The sequence below is a fragment of the Ictalurus punctatus genome, chromosome 9 (assembly GCF_001660625.3).
Source record: "Ictalurus punctatus breed USDA103 chromosome 9, Coco_2.0, whole genome shotgun sequence".
Lineage (NCBI taxonomy): Eukaryota > Metazoa > Chordata > Actinopteri > Siluriformes > Ictaluridae > Ictalurus > Ictalurus punctatus.
The window spans coordinates 27,769,023-27,791,302 of record NC_030424.2 but is presented as its reverse complement, the minus strand read 5'-3'; the positions used below and the strand labels follow the sequence as shown (position 1 = coordinate 27,791,302).

Genomic DNA, 22,280 nt, shown 5'->3' with positions numbered 1-22,280 from the left:
ATGAACACACGATCACCAACACCACTGTAGAAAAACACTTCTGTACCTTTAGTGCAGTTTGGTTGGAATGTTTCTCCTGGCTTTCTTCAGACAAACACTCTGCCATCAGATCCATTCAAGTTAAATATGGATTCATCTGAAAATAAGACAGTTCTCCAAAAGTTGCTGCCTTTCTGTGCATGTTCTTTTGCTAATTGCACCCATGTTTATTCCTGAGGCTGATGAATGGTTTCTACTACATTACTCTCCCACTGTAAACATGTTCAAAGATCCTACTAATAGTTTGTGTTCTATTTGTACCTGGTAATTCTTATTCATGTTTAAAGCAATTCTTGCTGCTTTTTGTTGCATGTTTTATTCTTGATTTTACTCCCAATTATCCTGCCCAGTCTTTCTGGCTCTGCCTGTACATTGTCTGTTTTCCATCACAAGTCTTTTATCTTACTCTGGGGACACATTTCATCCTCAGAACCTGGGCTTCTTGTAAAAATTAAAGGGAGATGAATGGAGCACAAAACAGGGCAATATTACAAGAGAACCTGCTTTAGTCTGCTAAAGAAAAGGAGAAATGTCACTTTTCAGCAAGAAATTTGGTCTCAAACACAAGCCCAAAGCAACGCATAAGAGTTTAAAAACAAAAAGATGAATATTGTATACTTTGGCCAAGCCGAAGTCCAGATCTGAATTCCATTGAGAGTCTGGGGAAGTGTTTGCAAATTGCAGGCAGCAAACTACATCCAGCCAACCTGAAAAACCTGTAGGAACTTACTCCAACATACATCTGTTGTTTTAGCAAAAGGTGGTTCTACCAGGTTCAAGTATGAAGGGATGGAATACACACAAGCAGCGTTTAAGAGCATATTGGTTTGCAATTTCAAAAATATTGTCTGGAACAATCCATGAAGAATTATGACAATACATTTAATGTAGATTAATGTAATGGAGGTGTGGGTCAGTGGAGCTCTTTATTTATTTAAAAATGTTTTATGATTGTACCTTACTGCATACTGTATGTGGGTATACTTACAACAGGGCTGTTGCGAAGGTGTTTTGTATTTTGCTCATCGCTCTGCCGCACCCTCATATTTGTCCGCAACACTTTTCAAAACAAACTTACGCCATGTGTTTGTACTTAAGGATAAACAAAGGTGGGTAAAAAGTTTCCATGTAGAATCTGATCAGGAATTGCTGGTATGCAAAATGAAATCGAAAGTTGGCAACTCTGAGGTGCCATCTGTCAGCATTCAGGGCTTTTCATAATAATGTTTTGTTCACATACCTGCAGGTATTTCTGTGTTTCATTTTCTAAATAGCCATGAACTTGAACTTGTTATTAGATCTCAGTTTTGGTATGTCGGCCAAGGAGGAGGAAAACAGCACTTGATGAAAGAAAAAATTTTAGAGTTGTGAAGAAAAACTTTGCTTCTGGAACAGTTTTACTAATCTTTATTGATGATGCAACTCATGATTGTAGCAGCAGAATGCATTCAGAATGTTCCCGGAATATATTGTCTGCCAATTTACAGAGAAATGCATTCAATCTAATTAAGTGGAATAACATCATGCATCAAGACAATGACCCAAAACACAATGCTAACACAACAAAGACATCAGGGGAAAAAAGTCAAAGGTTTTAGACTGGTCAAGTCAATCATAAGACCTTAACCCAATTGAGCATGCATTTCACCTTTTGAAGAAGAGACTGAAAGGAGAAAGCCATCAAAACAAACAAAAAGAGAAAGAAGCATCAGTACAAGCTTGCTTGCTACATTTCTTGCAAACGAGCTATGCAACCAAAGATTAAGCATTATTTGCTTTCATTTACTTTAAGGCTATCAGTTCCTATACTTTTGCTCACCTAAAATTGAGTGGTCTGGAATGTCATGTAAGTTGTTGAACACATTTAGATGTAAATATCAGGAAATAGAAGTTTAATCTCAAAATCAAAACAACTGGCCTTGCTGTTACAATATGTATTTTGGAACAAAGTAATTAATAAATATAATTATGACAGTAAAATAACAAATACATTCAAATACAATACAAACCATGCTCATTATTCTATTTTAGATTTAATTGCTTTGTTAATTTATTGTGAGTTATTACACACAATCTACTTTTATTTCACAAAATTTAATTGATTGTAAGTCTCGTCGCTCTTAAGATTGATTCCATATTTTAGTAGTAATGATTACCAAAACTTAACTGACACATTTTTCTCCACTCAATTTCCAAACAGATTCAAAAGGGCAAATTAGGAACAATTAATTTTTTCAGCACTGTTTTCTGTATTTGGAGTCTCTACTAACAAACCTGTTTCATATTCATATTTAAGGTAGATTTCAGACTACTAAGAGCCTTTTCTTTTGTTATTTTATTCCATGCACCTGGATACACAGCTGGATTTACATCATACTGTTCAGCAAATTGCTTATTGAATGTCACCAGCACATACTTCCAGTAGTCTGAGGCCTCTATAGACATGTCAGGTGCGATATGCCAGTCTGGGTAGATTTTCTGGTAGTCTTTGTACGGTTGAGGTTGGAAATATGTATCATAATTTATAAATGTCCCGTTGCCATGTACGCTAGATGTACAAATCTCCTCAAAAAGGAAACCAGTCTCCAAATCTGAGTACGTGGCAAGTCCTTGTGGTCTATGCACAGCTGCAAAGTGTAGCTGATGTTTCACTCCCCCTGCCTCACATGGTGTTTTGCAAAAGGGACACTCCATCCCACATCCAAACACCCTCTTGAAAAGCTCTTCTTGGGGTTTTACTGACACATTTTTCAGTGTCTCAATGATATCCACTGAACCTGAGATCTCCTTTGATATTTGCTGTTTTAGATGATTAATACATTCATAGAGACCTTTGATGAATGGTTCACAACAGCTTGTGTTCTGAAACAGGACCCTCTCCACTGTGCTCATGGATATTGAGATGACATCACTCATAGCTTTGCAAAGGTTCTGGATAAACATTGTGGTACCTTCTGCATTATTGGGCAAAGGAAACTTATTGGGTTCAAGCTTAGATGCTTCTACTGCTTTAGTGATCTTTTTAACTACTCTGTCCAGCTTCTTCAGTTTCAGTTCTTGCAAAGATATGTCTTTGGAGAAACATTCAATGATGTGATTGTATATCCAGTCTTTGACATAATTCTCATAATGCAAAATATACTCTACAAAGTCACTGAAGTTGGATTTTTCCAGTAGTTCCTTCAGGATGGTGTACTGAAACAGTGCTCGTGAACTATACTCAGTAGCTTTACTTTCCAAAACTGCATCAACAATGTCAGTTCCCAGGGACTGGTTGATGTACTCAGTCACTGCTGGCTTGAGACAGAGCTGAGTGAAGTCTTGTGATTTACTCTGGCACTGGTCCCTCTCTCTGTACAAATCAATGAAATCAGAGAGATACTGCCTCTTAAATTTCTGTATATGATTTAATGGATCTTGCTCAGTGAGATACTTCCTGTGCATCTTGGTGAATTTCCGAGAGGCAATGCCACAAATGTGCAATTTGATGTCAAGTTCAAATTTGGTATTAATTTTAGAGCCTTCTTTTTTGAGTTGTGCATCTATTAGCTCAAGCACATCTTTTGTAAATGTCTCTTGGTAATCACTTCCACATTGTATAATCTGATCAATCTTCCTCCTACAACTGGTAATGACACGAAATGTAACAATCTCTAGAGCTTGCTTTGCATTACTTTGAGTAAAAAGTCCTTTAATTTTATTAAGCAGTTTTACATGTTTGTCTTTGACCTGGAATTCCTCTAGTCCATATTGTGTCAAATTCTCAATACTCTGCAAATCCTCATTGACATTGCGATTGATTAAACTTGCTCTCAGTTGCTTCAAAACATCAGCAGGAACATCCCGTTCTTTTGGACAAGTGATGTTTGCCACTTCTCTACTCCACATTCTCTCAAAATCAGCTTTGAGGTCATCATCAGACACCGTATCTTTACAATCTTTGTAATTCTGCAGTAACTGCCGGACTTGACACTCAATCATAGCAGCTTGCTTATTTTGTATCTCTTCTATTTTCTCCTTGTTTCTCCTCTTCTCAGCAGCAGCTTCTAATTTCTTTCTCACTTCATGCTTCATTTCAGTCCCCAGAGATTTAATACTATTGGTAAAATCAGCTTTGTACTTTACCACTAAATGCACATTACTGTCTTTCTTTTTGAAGTAGTCTTTCAATTTTTCAGTAATTTCTTTTGTCTGAAGCATGATCTCTGTATCTAAATTTTGTTCAAGTGGTTCAACAACCTCGTGAGTACAATTGCTTTCAGTGTTAGAAATTTTAACTTCTGCACTAGTTAGCAAAGAGTAGATATGTCTTCTGAAAGACCACTCCCACTCTGAAAACTCTTTACAAAGGTTGTCATAGGCATGGGCCACAAGAACATTTCTGAAACTAAATATGAAGTTCTCAAATTTCACTGCTCTCCATAGGCTACTCATCCACTGCAGGAACTCGGGGATCTGAGAGGCTTGTTCATCTTTTCTTGCTTTAAGCATCTCCAAGAGTTTTTTCTTAAACTCAAGTACAGCCTCACTGTAGCCTGTATTAACTGGGGCCATTGGTGGTGTGCCATGCCATAGACCTGGAATATACCAGTTATTCTTTTCCACATCATAATCTAAGACATCTGTGAATTTCTTCACATTAGGCTGCTTTTCCATTTCAGCTGCAATCGTTGTCATCTCATTTAATTGGTCCAGGAGCTTTTTTCGGTCTGTCATGCCTTTTTCATGTGCAGATACAACAGCAACATTTTGGTGAACAAAATGACAAACTGCTTTTTTACCAACTTCCTTCATCCGTAAAAAAGCATGAACTGCTATCTGTAAGACGTCCTTCATCTCTGTGGAATTCTCCATTGCTATATTGATGATGGTTACATCACTAAGACCAATCACAAATGTCGCCAACTCATTGTCATGTTCATAACTGTCTTCCAGTTGTGCCAGTGCTGGTGATTTCAAACCCTCTGTATCAATTACAAGGACAAAGTCACAATGTAACTCTTCCTTCAAGTCATTACCCACAGGAAGGAAAATCATGAATGCTCCACGTGTGCATCGTCCACTGCTCACTGCAAACTGAACTCCAAACATAGTGTTGAGTAGTGTTGATTTACCCGTACTCTGAACCCCTAACACAGTGATAACCAGCAAACGGCTCTTCTGGCCAACCATCCGGTGAAGCTCCATGAGAACTTCACTCACCCATTTCTCTGGGATATTTGATGCATCTCCATCAAGGAATTCAAGAGGAAACCCAGCTAGAAGCATTTTGGCAGCCAGAGTAGGGAGACTGCTTATTTTTTCAGACATTTTCGTTGAATCAAATGAAGCAGCCTCATAGATTTGTCCCATTTCTCTCATGTAGTGCTCTACGCCAAGAGAACAATCAAGAAGCTCCTTGTCTAATTGAGCAATACCGTCTTTGTCCTTCTTTTGTTCACACTCTGTGTATTTGTGACGAAGCTTTGACAAGTGTTTGCGTGATCGCATATCTAGCTTTAGTCCCAGCCATCTGAGAAAGAAGTCTCGCTCATCAGACTTTGACAATGCCTTTACTAATATATCCATTGTTTCTGTCATTTTATACTGGCTTTGTTTGTTATGAATTTCTTCTTTTTCATATTGAAGTTGGTCCTTATACACCTCCAAACTCAAGTCCCCTGCATGTTGTAATCGGCATTGCTCTTTTTCTATCTGAGCCAATCTTTTCCAGTTTTCACCTTGCAGTGGCAGCCGTGTCTTTTTATATTCCACTATAGGACGAACTCCAATACTTTTCATGATTTTCTCTGCTGTTTCCTCTGCTGATTCACAGGCTCTGTTTTCACTTTCATCAATGGCAAGACCTAATTCTTGAGCAACTGCCTTCATAGTGTTGATTTCACATGTGTGGTTTTGCTCACCAAGCAATTTTTTAATGGCAGAACTGATCATAATTGAGAAATTGGCCAAATTCACTTTTTGACTTTTCACAATTATTTGTTCTCTTTTCAACTGCAGAGTATCAACTACTGCGTCAATAGATGACTTCACATTTGGGCTCATATTTCTCTGAGAGTTGACCACAAGAAAGATTTTGGACTTAATTTCTTGTAAAGAGGCAATCAGACTTTGCTCATTTTTGTCAACACTGTCCAGGAACACAAAGACAGCCGTGGACACCTGAGTAAGGAAACTGAATTGTGTTTCAAAAGTGCAAGCATCTCCTCTTAAATTAGCGATAGCCACTGCCTCAGGAAAGACATCAATGTTCTTTCTCCCACATGGCAGATTCCAGCATATTTCAACCATCCCATTAGCGATTACCCTGGGTGCAGATCCTCCGATCATTTCTCGATGAGAAAAGAAATCATGGTGCTGCTGTGAATTGTTGAGCACTTGGTTCAAAATGTGGGATTTGGACAAGCTGCAGTTGCTTAGCCTCACAAATGATATGAAGGGAATTTTTGCATGAACAACACTGTCTTCAACAAACTCTTTAGATTCTGACAGTGAATGGGGACGCCATTCTTTCAGGATACCTCTAAGAGCCCATAACATAAGAGTACATTGATTATGTACTCCTTGAGGTAACAGAAAAGGTACTGCAAACTGGCACATTGACATTTTAAGTGCTATTTCTTGCTGAAGGAAACTGTCTGCACAAACAAAGAGGGCAGTGTGGAGATCTAGAAGATTTGGACTACCATCATTGTCCTGCTCAGCGAACAAGTCATCTGTTTCATGATTTTCACCAGGTGCAGATAGTAAAGATCTTGAATTGGAATTAGCCATCAGTAACTTGCGTAGGAAAGCCAATGGCATAGCTTGCAGTGAGTGAACCTCTTCATCAGATACACTGGCACTGTTGATCTCCAGGAAAGACCTCACAGTTAGTTTGTGTGGGTAGTACTTTTCAAGTCCCAGAGTTTTCAAAAATGAACGAAGATCATCTGAAAGTTGAGATAATTTTATGTCAATGTTAATTTCACTATTGTTTCAGAAACACGACAGCAATGAGGAAAAGCGGAAATAAAAGGTTGAATTCTGCCTTTAAATCCTACAAGAAGTCTCCTGTTTCTCCAATTTGTCTCCTGAGACAATAGCCCCAAGTAATGTCAAATGTCTCCTCATGAGTTTTGGTAGACAAAGTAATACACTGGCTTCAGATCTGCTCTGTGAATGTATTGGGTTCATTAAAATATATTACCAAGTTTTTATGAAAAACATATATTTGAAGAGATGTACTGTTTAAACTTGTTATGCGATCATGTCTTAGCATATTAAAGGGGTCAGGACATGTTTTTTTATTATTTTCCCTGAGGTGTAATTATAATATTAGAAAGGTTTTCTGCACAAAAAACATACAACATTTAGTAATTTAGTACCCTTTTACACCCAGTCTCTGACCCTCTTATTGAAATGGTTTTTGTGTCCTTTTACACTTCAATGTAACCACCCACTGCTATGATTGGCTAACATCTATGAATTAATTATCAGTGCCCCCTACCATAACATTCCACTTTTGACAGCAAGCCAGTTTTCTTGCTGCTAAAGTTAAACATTCTGGAGGGGGAAGAATTGTAGATAAAATTACCAGTGTATATATGCATCATATCCTACGAGATGAAGGAGAAGCAGTGTGTGCTCTTTGCTATTGTGGCCATTTACAACCCTTTTCTAAAATTAAATAAAAACAAAAGTCTGTGGTTTTACAAGTCTCTTGAAACTGTAATTAACTGACAAAAGTACAAAAAAAGATATTCACAAGTTTTCACTGAACAACTTAATTGTTTTTTGTAAATATAAACAAATTTAGAATGTGATGCCTTCACCATACACAAAAAAGTTGTGACAGAGGCAAAATAAGATTTACAGAATATTCAAGTAACACCTTATTAATTGGTAACATGGGAGGTTATCAGTATTGTGCATAAGAGGAGCATCCACCAAAAGCTCAGTCTTTGCAAGCAAGGATGGGACGTGGCTCACCACTTTGTGCCAAACTTCATGTGAGAATTGTCAGTCAGTTCAAAAAGAACATTGCTCAATGCAAGATTGTAAAAAAAATTAGGTCTTTCACCATCTACAGTGCATAATATTGTACAAAGATTCAGAGAATCCAGAGAAATCTCCGTGCCTATAGAGTAAGGTCGGAAACCACTGTTGAATGTGCGTGACACAAGTCCTCAGGTGGCATTGCCTGAGAAATCGTCATGCTACTGTGATAAATATAACCACATGGGCTTGGGAGTACTTCAGAAAACCGTCGTCACTTAACACAGTCAACCTCTACTTCCAGAATGCAACCTGAATATCTATTACACAAGGAGAAAGCCACGCATCAATTCTATGGAGAGACACTGCAGAATTCTCTGGGCCCGAGCTCATCTCAGATGGACTGAAAGACAGTGGAAACGTGTTCTGTGGTCAGATGAGTCCACATTTTAGCTTGTTTTCGGGAAAAATGGACATTGAATTCTTGCCAAAGATGAAAAAGCCCAACCAGACTGTTATAATTGAAAGGCGCAAAAGCCAGCATCTGTGATGGTATGGCAGTGCATCAGTGTCCACTGCATTGGTGACTTGCATATGTGTGACGGTACCATTGACATGGAGGTGTATATTGAGATTTTACAGAGACGTATGTGCCATCAAGGAAACGTCTTTTCGCGGTCCATGGTTATTTCAGAAGGACAATGGCAGGTCTCATTTAGCACGTGCTACAACAGCGTGGCTTTGTAGACACAGGACACGTGTGTTTGACTGGCCTGCCAGCAGTCCAGATCTGTCTTCTATGGTGCATCATGAAGAGGAGAATCAGACAATGGCGACCAGGGACTGTTGAGCAGCTCAAGTATTGTATCAAGCAAGAATGGGCAAAAATTCCACTTGCAAGAGTGCAAAAATTAGTATCCCCGGTTCACAAACAATTAAAAAGTGTAATTAAAAGTAAGGTTGATGTAACATAGCAGTAAACCTGTCTCTGTCCCAACTTTTTTTGAGTGTGTTGAAGGCATCAAATTCTAAATTTGTTTATATTAACAAAATACAATTAAGTTGTTCATTGACAACATTGAAAATCTTTTCTTTGTACTTTTCTCAGTTATGTAAAGTTTCAAGAGACTTGTCAAATCACAGATTTTTGTTTTTATTGCATTTTTAAAAAATCCCAACTTTTATATAAATGGTGTTGTATCTGTGGCAAAAGCATGAACGACAATTAGCTTAGATTAGCGCTTTAGCGTGTTTAAACCAAAATAATAATAATGAAGCACACTCACTTTTTGTTGCAATCGAACAAAATCTCAGTGTAGCTCTCATCTCTGTAAGTGAGCATCACCATCATCTGTCATCATCTGTTTGATGGCAACAGGAATCCAGAATCTGGCCTGCAACTCCTTGGCCATGGCCTACATTTTTCCTGGGTGAAGTGTCCAGCTGGGCACTGCTCGGACTCGGGCACCGAAGCAGTGCCAAGCTGGACACTTCATCCAAGATAGGAGCTACACCAAGATTTTGCTTGATTTCAACAAAAAGTGTGTGTTTTATTATTATTATTATTATTATTATTATTATTATTATTATTATTATTATTATTATACTTTAAACACACCAAGACCATAAGCAAGGCTAAGCTAAGCTAATTGGCTGCTTCTCTTTAATCTCAGATCATCACTACTTCTGCTCACAAGCACAGGAGGCTACGGATCAAATGTGCTATAATGTTTTTCCCATTTTAGTCGCTGCAACAAGTCTTGCTGCAGGGGCAGTCATGTGCAAATGTATTTGCCCATGTGATGTAACAAATCTCTCCAAATCCAGACGAGGCTTGGTTAAATAAATGCTCTTTTTATACTGAGGAGGACGTATTAAGCTATGAATCTTGCAGGACGTTTTAATGGTACAATGACAATATGTCAACAGATTGAGGAAAAATTGATTTCTCATGTCATGACCCTTTAATTAACAATGCATTTATGATAGGCCAATCTAAGTACTTGGGAAAAGCAAAATAATTTTTATATGCTAGCATTTATAAGTATACTTGAGAAATAGAGAAATACACTAGCTGAATATATATATATATATATATATATATATATATATATATATATATATATATATATATATATATATATATATATTTTTTTTTTTTTTTTTTTTTTTTCCACCTATTATTTTTGTTTTATAAATGGGTATAAGATGTATTTCTAAATACTCTATTTCTAAAAATTCAAAATGCTCAGGTCTACTTATTCATTGTACATGTTATTTATGTTTCATGTGCACAAGTTTTAATCCACAAACATTATACCAATAATACATAGTAGAATTAAAATAATATAAAGAGTAATATACTAGATTTTAAAGTGTAATTAAAAACCTTTATGTAAAAATCTTTTAACTTGATTTCACTGGGAAGTCAATTCTTAAAAAAAAATACTAATAATAAAAAAAAAAAAAAAAACAATAAACTAATTTTAAGCCATATTTGAAGTAGTGCAGTGGCAAAATGTTTGACCTGTCTCTCTGTTTTATCTCATTTGATCCTATAAAATCCCAGCTTTTACTCACCTTTGAGCTGGCTCGACTCGGTCTGTGCTGATCCTGAGCCACAGTCTTGCACTAAAAGAAACACGTTTGATTAGACACAGGTAGTATTATTAAAGTGAAGTATTATCAAAGCAAACTATATTAGAAGAATACAGTTGTGGAGGCGGGGGCATGTACAAGCGCTGGTTTGTGAATGGATGGCAGAGCCGGAGAAGGCGAGTGGTAAGGATTGCACACCTATGGGGAATTCTCTTAATTATTGTTCTCTGTTGCAGTGAGACGAGGCAAGGATTAAGGTACATGCACACATGGGAGAACAGTATATAATGAATCACACACAAACATCCATACATTTTTGAAGGAATATTCAGTACTCAAAAATGCTAGTGTGTAGTTACTTTCGTCTGTGTCATCTGTGTCAGAGGCCATATTTCTTCACCATAAATTTGATGGTTGTTACAAATTTTCTGAAATATCTGTGGAGAGAAAAACAGAACATGATTTGAAATGGAGTGTTCTTAAATGGCTGAGTCAGTAACCTGATCTCAACCCAATTGAGCATGCTTCTCACCAGGCTTGGAGATTAACCGAAGACATGTAACGGTGTTACATAAACAGGATACAACATAATAGTAACTGTAATCCGTTTCAGTTACATCGAAAAGCAAAGTAATCGGATTTCATTTTGAGGCATTTTCTAAAAATTTACTTTTGTAAAAAACAATGGGAATACTATCAGGATTATTATTATTTTATTTTTATTTTTTTTTCAATTTAAAACCAAAGAAATTCATCTTTTAACATAACGCAAAATATACAGCTGCTTGATTATAGTTCTAGTTCTCTCTTGCCAGTTCTGGCTCATGTGAGCAACCTCCTGGTGCATGTGCAAATAAATTTTTGCGCAAAATTAATTTGGTACATATGAACACAAATTGTTCTCTGAAATGCTTTTGTAATGGTGACCATACGTCTTCTTTTTCCCAGACATGTGCTCTTTTTCAGACCTTAAAAAAGCATCCAGCCAGGATTTCTAATTTTAGAAAATGTCTGGGATTCGGCTTTAATTTCATTATGATGTGATTATGGTCTGCATCATGTGTGTGCATATTTGCATTGCTTTATCCCCTCTCTGTTCTTCCTGCCTTTTCGCACACCAATTGATCAATTATAAAAGGCTTGCAGCACCTATTGGCCAAATTCCTTCCGCTAAATTATTAGCCTTCTCTCAGCGAACATGTGAAGCACTGTTGTGTATGGCATCAAACAGTTGCTTCACAGTAGTAGCAAATGACAGCATTCCTGAGTTGAAACAATCCCATGGCCATATAAAGTCATTTTTAACTTCACGTTATCACATTGCTTGGTATTACATGGCCATTAAAATGTGTAAATGATTGCAGAAGGTACATTCATGGCATCTAATATTTTGTAAAATACATCATATATAAATAAAATATATAATTATATAAAATGGATGCACTGTGGTTTAATGGTTAGAGCATTTGCCTCACACGTCCAGGGTTGAGAGTTTGCATGTTCTCCCTGTACTTTGGTGGTTTCCTACAGGTCCTTCAGTTTTCTTCACCCATCCAAAGACATACATTGTAGGCTGATTGGTGAGTGCAAAATTATCCATAGTGTATGAATGGGTGTGTGTTCTGAGATTTATTTATCATGTTTGCATTGTTGTGTATTGAACACTCACTCTATTTTGGATTACGCTCTTACACTCTAGGCATGTTATTTATTATTGATTATGTTTGAACTCTTGGCTATAGATATGTACTTAAACCTTCTGAACATGGATCATGACACTATGACTGTTTTAAGTAATTGCTACTGAAACATGTCATTTTTGTTTGTTAATAGCTGAGATTGAAATAAAAATTGATTGATTTCGTCAATCAATTCACATGTTGTTAATAATTTCTTATATTGTTTGTCGTGAATTTATACCATGAGGACATATTGTGAGATCATTGGTTCAGATTTTGACTTGCATTGCCTTTGCATTGTTGATGCAGGAAAGGAGTTTACAAAGTACTTTAAAATCACTCATTAAATTCTGGATTTCAGAGTTCATAACAAAACTCTTATAGAAGAGGCTCAAAGTTCAGGTACATTCTCTGTTAATCAATATACTGTACAGTAAAATTTATTAAATTGTTAAGATGTTTTAGCCATGTAATTTATCTAATTTGATGTATCTTTTATTGAACTAGTCTTTAAAAAAAAAAAAAAAAACTCCCATCTAATTTTCACCCAGATAAGCTTTCATACAAATGCCCGCAGAAAAAACAATCATACAATTTCGTTATCAGACCAGGTTGCTAAAGGAACTAAGAAAAAATATAAGTAATATATATATATATATATATATATATATATATATATATATATATATATATATATTACTTATATATATATATATATATATATATATATATATATATATATATATATATATATATATATATATATATATATATATATAGGCAAATAATCTCCAATGTCTCCAATACAAAATCTCATGTTTTTCCCCCTTTTCTCATTTACAACACAAGCTATTTTTATTCAATGTAATGTACACTTTTCTTTCCAGTTCTGTAAAACACCCATTAAACCTTACACATGGAAGTATAAAAGTTTGTAGCTGACAACAAAATAACAACACAAATAATTTTGTAGTATAGAAAATTATGAAGTGCCATCATTACTTACCAAATGTACTCTCTTAAAGACACCGAGGATAAGTTCTCGTTGTGATATCTGTGTTCTTTCTGTTACAGCTGGTTACGGGCATAATTTATACTCCAAAACTGAAAGTGGATTAACTTGCTCTTGCAGGAAACAAAGGGTGAAAAAAACAACTGGCTTTGAGGTATTATGATTTCCTATAAATGCACAGGACTTTATGGAACTGAAGTGCGGTCAGTTGTGTGTTAGAATATGATGTGCCCAGGCTTGCCCAAAACAAGAAAATATCAAATTGATATAAGAAATTAACAAACATTTGAGAAATTTTAAACATTTACAAACATCATATTTATTCCGTCAGATTAAAAAAAAAGAGTTTAGCAAACATGTGTTTAGCAAACATGTGCAGCCTTTTTAAAGAACATGGTTACATAACACATAAAACTGACACATAATGCACCAAGCACGATGAATCGCAACACAACCCATGATATAATCTCAACACTAATTGGTTTGAACATTATTAGTATGCTAACTAAACACCACATTGGCACTCCTGATTTCCTAGCAAGCATTTTTTTTTTCTTTTAATAGAATAACCCAATGGGGTTTTTTTTAACTTCTTAATTCAGCAGGGATTTCATTCCAATCATCTGATCGGCAAAAAAGTGAATACCTTCCCTTAATAGTTTTGAACATTATATTTTAAAAACTAATACTACAAATGAGAATTTCACTAAAAATTTCCCATATTAAAATTAAACACTTGTTTATATGCTGTTTCAATTGTATTCCTTATCTCTGTCCAAGATATTTAACAAGTAATATGAGGTAAAATATTAAACAATATGATGCATCAACTTATAAATTTTTTCTTTTCTTTTCAAAAAGATGTTACTTTGTTCCAGCAAAATGCTGTATGTCTGACATGGGTTGTTTTTTGTTTTTTTTTAGTTTTACAAAATTCTCTCAATGCATAATCATAGATTAAGAGATTTATAGATCATATATTCTCATTCATGGGAAATATTTGGCTAGTCTCTTCATCTACTTTTACATGATGAAAAAGGTACTTTGTCCACATGAGGGAACTTTTCTTGTAGTTGGACCTTTGAAACCATCTGCATAAAGGCATACCTGAAAATTTGTTAACATATAATGTTGCATGTTTTCATCATGGTTCGGTAGTTTACTTAGATGACTGAATTCTGAATACATTGTCGTAAATGTCTTCATTAACTTACTAAATGTATATACTAAATCATTTATTTATTAATAAATAAAAAGAAACTAATTTAAAATGTGAATAAACGTTAATACATTAAGAAAACCCCCGTGTGAAGTTACAGAGTTCTTCAATTTTACTGGAAAAAAGGGGTTCTGGGTTGGGTCCAAGGAAGGGACAATCTTAAACTGCTAAATAAGGTTATATTTCTGAATCCATTTCTGTGACTGTTGATTTAATGTGAGTGTAAAGGAGCAAGCTGAATTATACTCAGATTTTCTCAATGAATGGAGCACATGACATTCACAATCTGATTCACAATACTCAATAATCACAATAATAACACAATAGACTATGAAAATTTTACTTTTAATTTGTTAAACACAAATAAGAGGACATGTCATGTATTTTCTTCTTATGATCAAAACCAAAAGTAAATGCCATCTCATGCGAGTCTTTGTTTTGAAAACCTGTTCTACATGTTGGCAGAGTTTTCTCATGACTTTGAAAATGCCATGATTTGAAAATGCAAGCCCAAATACAAAATATTTTGTCAGGGTTTTGAATCATTTTTGTTAATATTTAAGAACCCTGTCAGCAGCATAATATTTCAGTTTCACAAAATATAAAGTTCATCTCATTTCAGATCAAACTATGCATGCATTAGTGGAATGTCCAACCATACAGGTACATTTTCATCTACTGTGTCTCATCTCCTCACTGTAAGAAACAACAGCAATTTACAATGATTAATCGTTTTTTAAAACTTGCAAAAGAATGCTTCCAGAAGTTACCTGACCAGAATCCACCTCATGGAATGTGACAGTTTTCTGTTTACAGTTTCAAAACTTGCTTTTTACAACTACAAATGTACAAATCAAAGGCAAAACCCACATTCATTCATTCAGCTTCAGTAAGCACTTGATCCTCGTCAGGGTTAAAGTGGATCCAGAGCTTATCCTGGACGGCAGGCAAGAATACACCCTGGATCGAACCAGGGAACTTGGAGTTGGATCAAACAAGGGAACCTGGAGCTTTGAGGTGGCAACACTACCTGGTGCACCAACATGCCACTCATGTGTATTTTTATTATAATGTTTAATATTAAATTTGAAGGTATTTCATAATATCAGTGAAGTTAATCCTCTGATTTTAAGCACCAACCAAATGTGCATGTTTAAGTCAGGGTTATGTAGAATGTAGTCTTTAAGTGTATATATATATATATATATATATATATATATATATATATATATATATATATATATATATATATATATATATATATATACACACATACATGTGAAACACCAATTAAGTCTCCCTGATTTTCAGTTTTATGGACATGTGTCACGAATCGTGACGTAAGGAAGATCGGGACGGATGCAAGTGCAGTGTGAACAGTTTTATTTAAGAGAGACAACAGCAGGAAAATCCAAATCGTAATCCGTAAACGTAATCCAAAACATGCAACGGTCAGACGATGGGCAAACGGGCATAAACTGGGCAAGGCAGGGATCATAGTCGCAGTCACGGGATACGGGGTCGATATACCAAACATGAAACATAAACAACAGCGAGGGACTGTAGCGGAGAAACCAGCGTGGACTAAATCTAATGTTTAACCTAACTAACTTTAACAAGGAACCTAACATGGACATAAACTAGGACTAGGATTGACTAGACTAGACTAGACTAGACTTCTCTATTCTATTCTATCTATTCTAATATTCCGTGCCCTGTGCTGGGAGGCGCGCGGTATATATACAAACATAATCAGCGTCCTAATAGCTGACGGCTGAGGGTAATTCAGACCCACGTGAAACAATTGCCAATGACAGAACAGGGAGGAGATATAACAGAAACATAACAAATGCACATGTAGAAATGTCACGATTGTCAACAACGGAAAAGCAGGTGCTCACGCACCTTGCTTGTCCATGCGCACTCACATGCTCTCCCGCGTGCTGCCTAAAGGGGAAACCATGACAACATTGGTGGTTCTGGACCAGGTACACAGTGTGGATCTGTCCAATCTTGGACACTAATATTATAACTACCTTATATTACTAAAACTATTTTTGTGACTACTGACATAATAAATATGAGTGGAATGGAACATGCTGAATTTCTCTGGAGTTCCATCTGATAAATTACACTTCAAAACTTTAACACAAATAAGAGGATAAGAAAATAACACTACCATATGATGGTAGTGTCCCTTTATGTGTTCCTGATCAAAGATCTCTGCACTCTGAACTTGGTTGGCTGTGTTAACAGACTCAGGCATTAGCAGAACTTGTTTGTGTTTGGGCGTGAGAATAGCTTGCTTGTCTGTGTCAGCTGACTCGGGCGTGAGCAGAACTTGGTTGGTTGTGTCTACAGACTTGGGCGTGATCAGAACTTGGTTGTCCATGTCAGCAGACTCAGGCTTGAGCAGAACTCGTTTGGCCGTGTCAGCAGACTAAGGGGTGAGCAAAACTTGGTGGGTTGTGTCGGCAGACTCGGGCTTGAGCAGAACTTGGTTGTCCGTGTCAGCAGGCTCAGGCGTGAGCAGAACTGGGTTGGTTGTGTCAGGAGACATGGGAGTGCACAGAACTTGATTTTCTCTGTCAGCAGACTCGGGTGTGAGCAGAACTTGCTCGTCCTTGTCAGCAGACTCAGGCATGAGTCTGAACTGGGTTGGTTGTGTCAGCAGACCCGGGAGTGTACAGAACTTGATTGTCTGTGTCAGCAGGCTCAGGTGTGAGCACAACATGGTTGGTTGTGTCAGCAGACTTGGGCGTGAGCAGAGCTTGGTTGTCCGTGTCAACAGATTCGGTCATGAACAGAGCTTGGTCGTCCGTGTCAGCAGACTCAGGCGTGAGCAGAACTTGGTCGGCCGTGTCAGCCAACTTGGGCGTGAACAGAACTCGGTCGTCCGTGTCAGCTGACACGGGCATGAGCAGAACTCGGTTGTCCATGTTAGTCGACACGTGCGTGAGCAGAACTCGATCGTCCGTGTCAGCAGACTCGGGCGTGAGCAGAACTTGGCTAATTGTATCAGCAGTCTTGAGCATGAACAGAACTTGGTTGGTTGTTTCAGCAGACCTGGGTGTTGTGGGTGCAATTTCAGCCCACTACTTAATTACAATAATTTATTGAACGTTAAAAGTACTTACATCTGATAGCCTCTTGATGAATAAAGTAAGACACAGAACCAGGGAGTGAGAAAAAGCAAAGGTCCACATTTATTGTTCCACCACACAAGATCCACACAATTTGAGACGTCCCAAAAAGCTATCTAAAAGACCTAGGAGCAGGGCTCCCCTTTTTATACATTTGTTTTCTGAGTCTCCACCCCTGGTTATCTTCCCCAATAACAATATGTTTGGTTATGTTTCCCTTCTTTGACTTTGTTTCTTGTTTCATGTTTACAATTCTAGCCTCGCCCATTTCATGCCCGTTTGTTATCACCTGACCCATTACCTGTTTTGACCACGCTTCTGTCTTATGATTTGGATTTGTCTGCCTGTCGCTCGTTAACAAAATCATTGATCTGCACTTGCTTCTGCCTCCATTACCGTTCCATGACACAGAGGAATATCAAAATGAATATTAAAATCACCACTGATTAATACTTTATCTACAGAAACAACCAGGTTTAAGATAAAATCTGCAAATTCACTAAGGAATTCAGTATATGGCCCTAGGGGTCTGTAAATAACAATTAGAGGAGTTGTTTTATTTTTTGTGGCTACATAAGTTATACTGGTATAGAGAATTTCAAAAGAGTTGAATTTATGACTAGGTTTTTGTGTGCCGCCTAGATTTTGACTATGGATGAGTGGGACACCTCTTCCTCTACCAGTTAAATGAGGCTGATGCACTTAACTGTATCCAGGAGGACTGGCTTCATTTAATGCTATGTACTCGTTTGGTTTAATCCAAGTTTCTGTTAAACACATTATGTTATATTGCTGGTCAGTAATGATTTCGTTAACAATAAGAGCCTTAGACGTAAGAGATCTAATGTTTAATAGATCTATCTTCAGATCAGAGGTGCTGGATGTGCATTTGGCATGGTTCACCCAAGGTCCGTGGTGTGTCAGCGCCGGCGTGAAGGACACCTCGGCTGGACATGTCTTGGGTGCACAGTCCCTGCACAGAGAAACACACAGCATAGAGGGGCTGGGAGTGGTAATACCACGCTGCGTGCTTACCTTGGATTTGTAGGCAGAAGCACAAGCTGTTTCCAGCGCATTTCTTCACTCCTGCAGATGGGCCTACTTGTCGAGTAGGACGCGGTTCTGTTTCTCCATGGCCTCCAGTTCCAACAGCACCATGTGCAACTCCAGCGAGTCCTCATCTGCACTCAAAAGCGGAGAAACGACCGGCATATTCGCTTTTAAAACAGCGGAATATGCGATAGATGTGAAATGTAAACAAGGCTAGCGGTAAGGTGATGCTAGCGGGCTACAAGCTAGTCACAGATGTATGTAAGAGCCAATGAATTTTTATATTCCACTATAGGACGAACTCTAATACATTTCATGATTTCCTCTGCTGTTCCCTCTGCTAATCCACAGGTTCTGTATTTACATTCATTAAAGAAATGCCAAGAAATAAATTCTTGAGCAATTGTCTTCATATAATTGATTTCATATGCTTTGTGGACCTCACCGAGCAATTTTTATGGCAGAACTGATCACAGAGACAGTAGTCAAATTTACTGTTTGGCTTTTCAGAATGATGTGATCTCTTTCCAGTTTCAAAGTATCAACTGCTGGTTCGATAGATGACTTCACATTCTGGCTCATACATCTCTGAGAGTTGACCACAAGAAATTCAGCTTAATTGCTTGTAAAGAGGCAAATAACCTGTGCTCCATTTCTTCAACACTGTCCAAGAACACAAAGACAGCTGTTGACACCTGAGTAAGCAAACTAAATTGTGTTTCAAATGTGCAAATATCTCCTCTTAAATTAACAATAGCCACTGGCTAAGGAAAGACATTGATGCTATTCTTTTCACATGACAGATTGTCAGGTGCGGGTGGTCATGTGACTGTGACGCAGAGGCGCTGTGGCTGCTGTGAACTGGAGTCCTGAATTCCTTCTGGCAATTCATAACTGTCACGAACCTTGAGACGGTACGGAAGCAGGCGCGGGAGGCGAGTGAACAGAGTAGAGTCGGGAAGTTCCGGAAGCGTAGTCGTAGAGTCAGCAAGGGTCAAGCGATCGGGCGAACAATACAAATGGGGATATCCAGATAGCGTAGTCGAGACGAGAAGCGAGGGTCGAGGATTATAAGAAACAACGAACTAGAAGAGCTTGGTAACGCAGCAAACTAATTTACTGAGCGTATACTTCGCGTAGATTCTGGGTGGATGTCTTCCCTAAGTACTAGTGTGTGTGTGTGTGTGTGTGTGTGATTGGTGCCAGGTGTGTCTGATCAGAACTCCGGGGATGGTGAGCGCATGCGTGCCTGAGAAGTGAGTATTGCATCTTGGGAATTTGAGTTCTGATTGGACCGAGCTGTGACAGAACCCCCCCCAAAGGGCTCACTCCGGGAGCTGAGTTCTTTCTTGGCCTCCCCCGGGGTCTTGGGCCTGGGAGATGAGGATGAGTGACATGAAAGTCCTTGGTGAGCTGTGGATCCAGTATATCCTGCTTGGGAACCCAGCACTGTTCCTCAGGTCCGTAACCTTCCCACTCGACCAAATACTCCAGCTTGCCCCTCCTGCGTCTAGATTTGAGGATGTTCTTGACGCGGTAAACCGGTTGTCCATCAATCTCCAGAGGGTTCGGAGGAGTTTCAGCTGGTACTTCGGTGGCTAGAGGACCGTTAACAACAGGTTTGAGACGTGATACGTGGAATGAAGGGGAGATGCGGCTGTGTCGTGGCAGTTCCAGACGGTAGGTGACTTCATTGACCCGCTTGAGGATCTTGAAGGGTCCAGTATATCGTGGCGCTAGTTTTTTACAGCCGTGAGCTTGTCTCAAGTCCTTTGTGGACAACCATACCCGATCACCTGGTTGGTAGTTAGGGTGTTCTTTGCGGCGGCGATCTGCTTTGTGTTTGTACGTGTCTGTCGTCTGGGTTGTTGGCACAAAAGGTGCGGAGGAATCGTCCCGGTTCCTGATTGACTCGTTCAGCTTGCCCATTGGCTTGGGGGTGATAACCGGAGGTGAGATTCACCGTCACTCCCATCTTAGTCATGAAGCTGGACCACACTCTGGAGGTAAACTGCGGGCCCCTGTCACTGACAATCTCCTCTGGAATGCCGTAATACCTGAACACATGCTGGAATAGAAGTTCAGCTGTCCTGAATGCAGTGGGGAGAGTGGGTAAGGGAATGAAGCGTACGGACTTGGAGAACCGGTCCACTGCGACTAGAATTGTGGTATCTCCTTGGGATCTAGGCAGGTCTGTTACGAAATCTACAGATACGTGTGACCATGGGGGTTCGGGGATAGGTAAGGGCTTGAGCCTCCCGGCGGGGAGGGTCCGGTATGTCTTCCCTAAGTACTAGTGTGTGTGTGTGTGTGTGATTGGCGCCAGGTGTGTCTGATCAGAACTCCGGGGATGGTGAGCGCATGCGTGCCTGAGAAGTGAGTATTGCATCTTGGGAATTTGAGTTCTGATCGGACCGAGCTGTGACAATAACACTATGTAACTAAATGTCAGTAAAAGAAGCCCGCCTGTAATTTTGTATCTTCAGTGAACAGAAGTGAGACCAATCAGACAGGGTTTACAGGAAATTACATGGAAATACTCGTGTCTTATTGGCTGCCATACGCTAGCTCACACAGCCAGTGTGAGGATAAATGGATATATGCCGATTTTGTTATTTTTATTTAAACCAGTAAAAGGGTTGAAACTGAAACACTAACATCCTCTGATGCTGAGCAGGAAAACAAGTTATGTCAGTGTCTATATGAGTTCCAAGTTACGTGAACATGATATGAGCAGAGCATAAAGACAGCTAACATACTTTGCTTGGCACTGTAGCAGCTAAACCCATACAATGATAGCTTAGTTGTGCCTCTCCTTGGCTAGCGACACCAAACTAGGCTAGTTAGGAAAGTTTTATATTTTATCGCTCTGGAAACAGTGATAACACCCAAGGCAAGTTTTATGATAAATACAACTTTTTGTACAATTTTCACTTTTTTTAAGCAATTAACTCTCACATGCAAGAAAGAAATTCATGGAAACTAAGCTCAGTCCCAGATGAACAGTCCAACTAATGCCCCAGTTACCACTATACTATACTATACATAATAGTGTTTATGAGGGAAGCTGTACTTGGTCTGTGGGTAACAAGAAAGTCCTATCAGAATTTGTACTCCAAAATGAAAGCACATTATTTATTAACCAGAGTAGATTGCTCTTACAGTAAAGGAGTGAAGGAAACACCTTAATATCAAACAGTATGATTTCTTAGAAAATGGTCAGGACTTCCTGGAACTGGAGAAAGTTAATTTATGTGTTAAAACATGATATGCCCAGCCTACTCAAAGCTCAAATGTAAAAGAGTTTTTTTTAATGAACATCTGAGGAGATATAAAGGAAACTGAAAAGGACAAAGAAGAGCAGGTTTTGTAATTGTAACTTCCAAGTTGTGTAGTTGTAAAATGATGATTGCAAATATGTAAAAACTGATTTTACAAAAATTAAAATAGAAAAAAACTAATTTAATAGAATTTCTTAGAAAATTAAAATATGTTAATGCCCATGAGATGCAACCTGGTCCATGAAAATCTATCACAACTGTGAACCAGATAAAGCAGTCACT

General features: G+C 38.1%; 1 protein-coding gene across 1 annotated transcript; it reads right to left on the bottom strand.

Moving 5' to 3' along the window:
• Window positions 1-1,916: 1,916 nt before the first annotated feature.
• LOC108269832 (up-regulator of cell proliferation-like) lies at window positions 1,917-13,445 on the bottom strand. The gene is made up of 4 exons (XM_017475906.3): window positions 13,300-13,445; window positions 10,974-11,051; window positions 10,597-10,647; window positions 1,917-6,971 (listed from the first exon to the last, which is right to left on the bottom strand). Exons 2-4 carry the CDS (start codon window positions 11,002-11,004, stop codon window positions 2,305-2,307), a joined length of 4,749 nt encoding a protein of 1,582 aa, XP_017331395.1. The 5' UTR covers window positions 11,005-11,051; window positions 13,300-13,445; the 3' UTR covers window positions 1,917-2,304.
• Window positions 13,446-22,280: the final 8,835 nt, after the last annotated feature.

Coding starts and splice junctions, on each gene's coding strand:
- LOC108269832 (XM_017475906.3), bottom strand. CDS start 11,004: ATGGCCTCTGACACAGATGACACAGACGAAA. Junction 10,648..10,973: donor CACAGATGACACAGACGAAA/GTAACTACACAC, acceptor TGTTTCTTTTAG/TGCAAGACTGTGGCTCAGGA. Junction 6,972..10,596: donor CGAGTCGAGCCAGCTCAAAG/GTGAGTAAAAGC, acceptor CTCAACTTTCAG/ATGATCTTCGTTCATTTTTG.